Source organism: Elaeis guineensis, chromosome 10 (genome assembly GCF_000442705.2).
Source record: "Elaeis guineensis isolate ETL-2024a chromosome 10, EG11, whole genome shotgun sequence".
Classification (NCBI taxonomy): Eukaryota; Viridiplantae; Streptophyta; class Magnoliopsida; order Arecales; family Arecaceae; genus Elaeis; species Elaeis guineensis.
The window spans coordinates 38,063,422-38,073,412 of NC_026002.2; the positions used below are offsets into that span (position 1 = coordinate 38,063,422).

Consider the following 9,991-nt stretch of genomic DNA (forward strand, 5'->3'; position numbering starts at 1 on the left):
GAATATCACAAGGATGAAGTATATGATCCGTACTCTTTGGTTGGATAAGTCTCTATAGGTCATGTACAAGAAAATGAGTAGAATGAGGAGCACAAACCGCAGCAGAAGTTGAGAAACCAGAACACTGGATTGTAAGCTTTATGTTTGGGGCTATTTGAATGTAACATATGAGATGCAGCAGATGGATGAAACAATAGATAAATCCCCAGTAAAACTGTAAATCATCAGGAGAAGAGTAGGACCAAGTTCCTTCAAGTGACCAATAGAGCATTGAGCTGAATGTATGCGATGGCAGCACTCCTTGACATCTGCTATTGAAGTTGGTTGTCTCTGAACATTGACCAATATGATTAGAGGAGATAGAAGAAAGGCTGGATTGAAATATAAAATAAGCAAATTTCTGCACAAGAAAGCAAAAGGTAATGTTAGCAATAAACCACCAATGACCCACTCAATTTTTCCACGTATATTCTCTATATTTCGAATGTAGTTTTTCCTTCTCATTCTTTTCCCTCTATTTTCTTGAATCTCCACGTTTTCAAATGCCGCTGACTCGCTTTCTTTTTTGTTTACTTTCCACACAACATCATATCCAGTGGAGACTTTGCCCTCGTCATTGTATATTTTGCTATGCACCATTGTTTGTTCATGTCATAGATACGATGGCATCATTCTTCCTTTTTAGCTTTTTTTTCTATTCATCTAAATGTAAAATCTCACATAATCTAAAGAAATACGATTCAATATTATTTTATAGAAGGATCAAAGCAGGGGTGGCTCAACACATAGGGTGGCCTAAAGCTAAAAACTGACCGTCGCATCCTTCCACCTTCCTTGCCACCACTCAGCCGCTAGAAGCTCGAAACTCTTATATCATCGGAAGCCTGGAACTCCGCCGCCATCGGAGACTCCCCTTAAGCATGGAATGTCTGTCGCCGGAGATCAGAAGGCGCCCCTCAAGCTAAACCGTTGCCGTTGGATGGATCCACATCCTCTCCATCGACGGCGGTGCCATCGGTGCCTCCAATGGCCTCTTCGTCAGTGTCGCCCCGATCCATTTTGAGGCCTCTCTCTGCAAGCTCTCCAGCGACCTCACCGCTCGAATTGCCGACTTCTTCATCCGCAGCCCCCACGGGCACTAGTTCTTCTTCGCCGCCGCCGCCCTCCGCCTCCTCATCAAGAACCACTCTCAAGTCCCGTGAGGCCGTGACTTCCATCTTGCCATCTTCGGCAAGAAGACGGCCCTAATAAATGTTAGGGGTGGCGACTCCCGTCTCGCCATCTCGCGGTTCCCGTCTCACTGTCTCGCAGTTCTCGTCTCGTCGTCTCTCATCTCCGATGCTATTTATCTTCTCGTAAGTGGATGGTTGGATGCAGTGAAGATGGATGGCAGAGGAGTCTGGGGGCCTAAAGCAAGCACTTTAATGGTCTTACCCATAAGCCGGCCTAGGATCAAAGTTAGGTCAAATTAATTCTCCTTTACCCTTGAAAAGGTATATTACCAAGTAGAAACTGCACGTACTATGATAGAGATTCAATGGGTTGAGGATTCAAGTCGAACGCATGATTAAATTTGGTTAATTCAGGAAAATATTGGCTCCCATCATTCTTCACTATAAATTGTAAACCCAGAGAGATAAAGAGAGAGAGTATAATAATTTTCAACCACTCGTATGTATATACATAAACTTACATATACACATACATACATACATACATACATACATACATACATATATATATATATATATATATATATATATATATATATATATATATATATATATATATATATATGTGTGTGTGTGTGTGTGTGTGTGTGTGAGAGATCAGAATTATAAATAATCACCACAATTTAGCATATAAATTCAATTTTGATATTTTTATTGTCTGTTTTAACGGGATATTTTATTTAAATTTTTGAATATCCATGCCAAGTCAGAAAGATATAATTATTTTTTGGGAGGAACAGTAATTTGAGCAAATAATGTCAAATACTGTCCTACTAATGCACCCTCTTGTGATGATGACCATATTAATTAGCAATCATATCCCAGTAATCTTAGTCGAGGCTTGTCCGGTAAACACCGGCCATAATTTTTTTCTTTTTTCTACAATAGTGAAAAAGAGAAAAAAAAAAGAAGGGGGAAAGCGTTCTGGGAGGAGTCCAACAAGCCCGTTATTCGGCAGGCCAAACAAAAGCACGTAGCCGCTGGCACATGACAACTGCAGTAGCGTGTAGACGTCTACTCCAGACGTACGTCCACGAAGTAGTCTCCGTTATTATTCTCTTCCCTCGATTCCGTCGAGATCCGTCGAAATCCTACGTCCGATCCGTTTCCCTGCGGATAAGAAGGGTTCATGTGCAAAGAACGAAAAAAATATCCCTCGAGTCTGAAATCCTCCCATCCTTGGAACCATGTCTCTGCTTCCATTCCTATATCCGCTCCGATTTACTCTCCATACACACCCGCATCCCAAGCCAATGGTCTCTCCCTTTGGCTCTAAAAATTACACCACGTATCGTTCTATGCGAGAAGCTCCTAAATTTTGGTGCTCCAGTTCCAGAGAAGGACCTAGAGAATTCTGCTCGAAGGAGGTATTCTGTTTGTTTTCTTTTTATCCTAATAAGGGGAAAGAAAAAAATTCTCAGTTTTTCGAACATTCGGTTATTGAGAGCACAGTCACAGTACAAGCCTAACATTTAACTTTTGGATTTTTTTTTTTGCTTTATGGTTGTTGATTTACTATTTTCTAACATGTTAAGTTTGCATCTTGTTGTGTTTGTTGGAGCCATGCATATGGATAGATGGGGAGGATGCTGTTTCTCTTTTTCTTTTGGTAATTTTTTGTCCTTAGTTTTTTGATAGCGTTTTATAATCAGAATATGGGAGGGAAAGAGTGCGAAATTTTCCGGCCATGGGACGTTCCATGGGATTGGAAGGTCACGGCGTGTGTCATGATGCCGTACTTGATGAGGTATGCAGCTATTTCATGCTAGACCTTTACTTTGAGTAAAACTGTATGAAAAATTAACTGATATCCATGGTACATCTCCGAAAATGATGCGTACATTTACAGTGAAAAAAGAGGAAAAGAAGGTAGACTTAACTTCTCTGCTGCCCTGTTTCAAGATGGGTCTGCTTCATCAATTTTTTTTACCATGTTATTGAGTAAAAATTCCATCATCACAGTTAAAGGTTTAAGGTTGCAACAGTTCTGCTTTTGTTATTGCTAGAGAAAATGGATTTGATGACCTCTGAAATTACGTAGAAACAGACATGATTGGATACGTTTAAATGTGTATTATTATCACTACTCAGTCAATAAGATCATTAGAAAATATGGCAGATATACAAGCAATTGGATGACATTCCTGCAATGCAGTTCCTTTCTCTCTCTCTCTCTCTCTCACACACACACACACACATACACACACACACACACACGCACGTGTACGTGCTTGCCATGCATGCAAAAACGCACATATACATGCACATGCATGCACACATAATCTTCAATGGGATTCTAGTTTGAGGTAAGCTTCATGTGCAATTTCTATGCCCAGCTGGAATTAGCTTTTTTTAGTATATGATTATATATCCCATAAGGTTATTTTAATTGGAAACATGCACCATGTAAATGGTATAAGGCTGGCTGGTTCATGGTCATTGTTGCCCAGTTATCACAATGAAAATGCTGATCTCCCATGCCCTTTTGAATTATAGTCAAATTCTTATGCAATGGCAGAAACAATTGAGATGCTCAAGTTAAATGTTATGCTGTCATTTGGAGATTCCTGGGAATTTTGCACATAGTCACATGTAAAGCTGGGAGCTCATGTGGGGCTTGGTGCTAAGTAGTGTCAGGGTTCTTTTGTTTGACCTAAAAATCTTTATTTCCCAATCAGTGGTTTGATGAGGGACAAAGAACAATTTTATGAAACAAGGACCTGAATCATTAGAAAATATGACAAACCTTCAGCCAGAAGAAGCTGGACTGTTAAAATCAGCAATAGCTCTCTTACTTCGAAATGACTTGGCATAGCACCATTGATTAGTCATCAAAGATGATTGTGACTTTGCTAAAATCATTTTCTGAGAAAGAACGAAGAAGAATTTATGAAACAATCCAATTGTGAGCTGCCCTGTCTTTCTCAAATCTCCTACAATTGGTATTCTCCTAATTTCTTTTCGCATTTAAGAACTTCAAAATTATTTACTTAAAGGCCTGATAATATTCCTCTTTCAGTCTTTCATATCACTGGTCAAAGTCCTCATTCATTCTAGTAAAACAGGGAAGAATCATCCAAAACAAGATTCCCATTATTCTATTAAAAAGTTCTCTTAATCATCGCCACTAATTCAAGGCAAATATTATTTTAGCACGAGACTATAAAACAACAAAATCACAGTAAACCTCATGAGAGACACATCATATGTATTGGACAAACTTTTTTTTTTTTCTTTCTAACAATGCTAGCTGCATCACCCACTTGTACTAGCAGTCTTTAGTTGAATAGATATGCTAGTTATATGTGTCTAGACTCTAGGCAGACCAAATATATAATTCCAAGATACTACTAATTATATCATAGTATTCCATACCGGTCCGAACTGGCCGATACATCCTGTACCGTACCGTACCGTACAAATGGAAAATCGATCCGGTTCAAGCTGGATTTTTGGAAAATAGTTTGAATCGAACCGAACCGGTGGGTTCGGTATGGTATTGGCCCGAACCACCTGATATCGGGCAGTTTGGTCCGGTTCGGTACAGTTCGGGGCTGGTTCAATCCGTTTTTTTTTTCTTTTTTTTTTGGTGCTGTTGGGTGGGATTTTTTTTTGATTTTTTAATATCTGATCTAGTATGGTACGGTACTATACCATATCGGTCGGTAATCGGCACGGATTCCAGTACCGAGTCTGTGAATCTTGAATTATATTATTCAACATGGCATTAAATTTTATTCTAAATGTTTTTAAGTTACTTGATGCATAGTCTTGGAGAAGTTATACTTTGGTGCACAATCATTTAAAATGCTAAAGAGTTTCTCGCAGCGCTATTTTCACAGGATTCACGCAGTCAGGAGGACCAGATGGATTACTGAAGCCTTACTCTGAGACCATGCTCTCTCAAATACATAGCACTGATGAAATAGCAATGCAATTGTTTATGGATCAGCTGTATGCTCCTTCAGTTGGATGTGTGTGTGTTTTAAGAAACAACCCTTCATTTTTTTTCTTTTTTTTAACAAATTTCCTGTTCTTGTGCAGGTTAAAGTCAGCTGCCAAGCTTTCAGTTCTGTACATGTTTGTCATGCCACACCAGCCATTTCCAGATGACATCTTTTCTTTTAGTAGGTTTCCTTGTTGCACTGACTTTTCATGATGTATTTAAGATAGTTTTTTTTAATTGTCGAGCTACCTATAACCTCTAAGACGTGATGTAGGAGCTGGATCCTTTTCTTTTTTTTCTGTTAAAGTTTATTTCCTTGCTTTTTTAGTTGTTTCCCAAGGCAAGGAAACTACCCTTTTCTTCTCTGTGTATGTGCTAATGACAGTGACTACTGAATAGTGAGTCTCATCCAAGTTGCCAAAGGCAGTTACCGTCAATTATAGGAATTTGTCCTGGTTGTGCTTATTTCAGATGATATTTTTATCAATTGGAGGCAGGTGATAACGGAACTTGTTCCAGGCTAAATGAGTGCACAACTGCTAGCAGACATCTTATGAAAGTATTATCTTTTGACAACTATAAATCTCTCATTATTAAAAGCATCTACCCTAAGTTGATTGTATATCCGCAGACACCTTTATCTCTAGTTCTAAAAACAGCCAAGCACGGTCTTGGCTTATAAATTCACATTAATGTAACATGATCATTTCATGGATCTAGTGCTCACACCTGCCAAGCAATTTGAGACTTAGGATCCTGGATATCTATACACATTTCTGATATAGCCATTCATCACATCTCAGAATATGTTAATATTATGGCGACTTCTGTACCTTGATGAACATTGATTTTGCAAATGTTTGTTTGTATACAGGATGGGGACGACCATTCAATCTCCAGAATGGCTGGATTCTGTGGGCAAGTGGAGGTTTAATAATTGCTTGTTTTGCTGTTTTTCTTGTTAAAGCTTTAATATCTGGGTCCAGTGCTGGTCAGACACCAAATCAGGTTCATTCAGATTTCCCTCCTGGATGACATATATTTTTTATTAGTATCTGGAACTGGAAACAGAAAAAAGAAGCCAAATGCAATTGCTGGATGTGCATATATGATGAGCTATATAAGAAAAACTTTTGCACCTAATTCTCTACTTGTTTTTTACTACTAAGATGTTGGAAATTCTTGATGCATTCTAAAGTTGTGTGCTTTGTAGACTGTTGTTGCATTACATTTGGCTGTATGATAGATGGTTTCTGCTGCTGAATCTTCACAACATCAAAACAATGCTTCCGTTGTGGATGCCCAAATGTGGACATAATGCATTGGTGACAGGAATGAGACAATAGCATTCTATATCTCTTGAAAGCTTGGATACAAAAATAGAAAGTTATCTTTCCCACAGTTTCATTGTTTACATACAAAGATGCAGATACAGATATGATATACCTCTTCACATGCTAGTACCAAGGTACAGGGGCAAACAGAAAGTTGCCATTCACAAAAGTAAAAATTTGAAAATTATAAGAAAATTGAATATCTTTATTGTTTTTTACCTCAAAGATAACCCAAGTAGGCATTCCTGATTTTTCAGTTGACACATTGTGCAGGTCTACTCGTTAGTAAAGATATTTGTTGCCAGATCACATCGTATTTTGGATCCTCAGGCTTGTAGAGTTAACTGGATAACCCTAGTCCAAATAATTTTTCTGAGACTTTCTAATCGAGATTCTTTTGATCTCACCCTTCATTTTCTATCTAATTATCTACTTAATGGTAGGGAATTTTCTCTAGTGGTAAATATCTAGCAGTTGATAAAAACTGCTGCCAGTAGTGTTCTGAAACATTGGTTAGTTGGTTTAAGCAGGTGCTGTGATGCCATCATTTAAACTCTGTTGATTGCAAAACCATAGGTAAGCTTAGACTCAGGACGAGAACCTTTTCAACTGAACTCCAAGTCAAATTATGCAATGATTTGATTCAGTTTAATTTCATATAAGGTGGTCTCACCCATACATCAAACTTTCTCTCAATGGATGCAGTTTGCAAATCTTCCAAGTTATGTTTTTCAGGAATTTTGTTGCTTGCTCTATCTTCATGGGTTATAATTTTGTAGCCTGATGTATTTTCCTTTTCTCCTTCTGTTGCAGGCAGAATTTTTGGGACAGTTGCTGCCATTCATTGATTCATCAGATCTCAGGTTATGATTTTTCCTGAACTTAAACAGTGATGTTAAACTATTTATTTTTGTGGTGGTATTTTTTTCTATATCAGGTAAGAGCATGTATTATATTACAAACAATGTTAGTGATGACAATATATGCTGGTCAGCACTTGTTGTCTACTTGGCACCTTGGGTATCCTTGCCCCAGTTTGCGAGGAGACAGTGTATCGTGGCTTTCTGATGACATCCTTAACAAAATGGTAATCCCCATTCCCATTTTTATCCCACTTAAACTGGGCAGGCACATAGATTTAAGTTTTTACAAGCTGCAGCTAATCTTTAGCATCTTTTGAAAATTTAGCAGGTTTCCTCTTCCTGTCTCAGTGGCTTTGAGTTCTGCATTATTCACTATTGCACACCATTCTCCTGGAAAATCTATAGAAATTTTTATTTTTGGTGAGAATATCCTTATCAGTATTTTTGACAACTTTTTACTTGTATAGATTTTTTTTTAAAAAAAAAATCATTAGTTAATCCAGAATGCAGTTATTTAGTCCGAAGTAATATTGTTCTCATAGATCTACCAGATCTTACTGCATGGTTCATCTTAACTTACTACCTGATGCTGATGGTGCCACAGGATTGTTGCTAGGGCTGGTGTATGCTCATACACGAAATCTTCTTGCTCCAATTACAATGCATGCATGTTGGAATGCTGGTGTCATTATCATCCTTACTTATCTTCATGTACCTGTCATTGCTTATATTATATGTTTAAAAATTTTATCTATTTACTCATCATTACTGCTCTCAAACATGACTCAACTATTTTGCAGTCACAAGGACATGAAATCCAGAAGTATGTTCTATGATTTGATTACTAGCGCACCACTGCTTAATGGTATTGGATTGGCACTTTTCTTACAAGGCTTGGTGCTCAAATAAACTGTAACCACCATATGAGCAGAGGTAGGCTCGTTATATATATATATATATATATATATATATTCTACTCATTATACAACTTTAATTGTTGATTTGATAAAAAAAGAGTGGATTTATCCCTTTTTTTGCATGCGACATAATAGACTTATTCACAAAGACTCTTATGGTTAGGCCAACATGAGCTTGCCATATATCATCACCATTCTCCATACCATTCATGTGTCTGTGCAGTTCTTTGAATTTCATGATAAATAATTACCGGTTATAGTTGCAAAGATCTTCTATCGAGTTTGAAGGCCCTTTGAGTTCTTTAGAAGAAATTGTCCTTGAGGCACCACATCACGTCTCCACACTGATGTGGTTCTTTAGAGGAATTTGAGAAATGGGATGCAAAATTTAAGCTTCATATTTTGATTCTCCACTCATACCACGAAGTTGCAGCTAGCATTAACTGGGATTCAGGTAGCAGGGGCAAAAGCTTTCAGGGAAAAGCGAGTAAGGGCAAAACAATATGAACAGGGGTTAATATGATACCCTTTTTTCCTTTTTCTTTCATTCTTGTTTCCTTTTTTTTTTTTTTTTGTTGGGGGGGCAGGCGCGGGGGGGGGGGGGGGGGGTGAGGTGTGGGGCAGAGGGTCAGAACCTGTAAATCATTGCATAAAACTTTAATTTAATAATGTTTTGGAATCTGGTATTAATTTGTAAGAATTGACAGTGATTTTCTAAATGCATATGGAAGCAATGGCCAGTATGAACCATTGTATTTTGATCCTCCCCACAAAAGGGGTGCTTCTGCTACTCACTTTCCAAAGTGAGTGAATACATTTAGAAGTTTCTGAATTGTCATTTGGAATGTGGTGTTACATGTATATAGGTTATAGCATGACTTTATTTCACTTTTAGCACAAGTCACGTTATATTGTTGATGCATATATAATAGGTTTTCAGACTAGAACAAGAATCTTTGAGGATGCAAATACTGATCATCTTGAAATAGCCTTTTCTATGGAATGAAGCATGGTTGATGCTGTGAAATCTGTTCATATTCTCTGGTCATATCTCCAATTGTGATATCTTATTTGTAAATTGTGTTGTAGGACTAAATATTTCCTATCAGCAAAGTGGCATTATGGTGATGCTGTTAGAGAAATACCGAGCTCAAGCATCAAGATAGAAGATCAAGGAAATTAAATTTGGAGAATATAAGCTTTTCTTCCTAGAGTAGATTGTCGAATCTGGGATTGAGGCAAAGGAGATGAGCAGGATCTTACTCCAGAGTGTGATTCCTATGGGCCTCATGAACAGCAGTCCTGTGGTTCACTTGCTGTATGCTCTGTCTTTGATACTAAACCTCACTTTCTGAGTTTCCCCCTTGGAACAAAGATTCCTTTTAGTTTATATTAATTGTTAAAAGATTCCTTTTAGTTGATATTAATTGTTATGCCCTTGGGCTTTGGACAGACGAAACTATGACTTATCACTGCATGCATTCACTGTATAACAGCTATGGTCTTAAAGTCTCTACTCCGATATATAATCTGGAGGCATATTGAGATGGAGACCATGGCAATTATCTTCATTTACTCCCCTTCTTGTGCAGCACTTGATACCTCAGGAGCAACTTGTTTCCAAGTGTCTTTGATGTATTTGAGGCTAGCAGATGATCCAGCCATTGGATTTCCATTGTGCACAAGCACAGGTGGGCTC

At 38.0% G+C, this 9,991-nt stretch overlaps 1 protein-coding gene across 5 annotated transcripts; it reads left to right on the forward strand.

Annotated features, from left to right (window-relative positions):
• The first annotated feature begins 2,313 nt into the window (after positions 1-2,313).
• LOC105052354 (uncharacterized) lies at positions 2,314-9,713 on the forward strand. Of its 5 annotated transcripts, none has more exons than XM_073244298.1 (12): positions 2,314-2,599; positions 2,885-2,979; positions 3,082-3,101; positions 5,075-5,186; positions 5,277-5,359; positions 6,053-6,186; positions 7,326-7,375; positions 7,507-7,599; positions 7,701-7,795; positions 7,980-8,057; positions 8,176-8,308; positions 9,382-9,713. In XM_073244298.1, the coding sequence occupies exons 1-11, from the start codon at positions 2,420-2,422 to the stop codon at positions 8,187-8,189; spliced, it is 954 nt and encodes a 317-aa protein (XP_073100399.1). In that variant the 5' UTR covers positions 2,314-2,419; the 3' UTR covers positions 8,190-8,308; positions 9,382-9,713. The 5 variants fall into 5 exon arrangements, with proteins under 5 accessions (XP_073100399.1, XP_073100397.1, XP_073100398.1 ...); XM_073244296.1 differs by having other exon boundaries at positions 2,320-2,599; positions 7,980-8,086; XM_073244297.1 differs by having other exon boundaries at positions 2,325-2,599; positions 7,704-7,795; positions 7,980-8,086.
• The last annotated feature ends 278 nt before the right edge of the window (positions 9,714-9,991 follow it).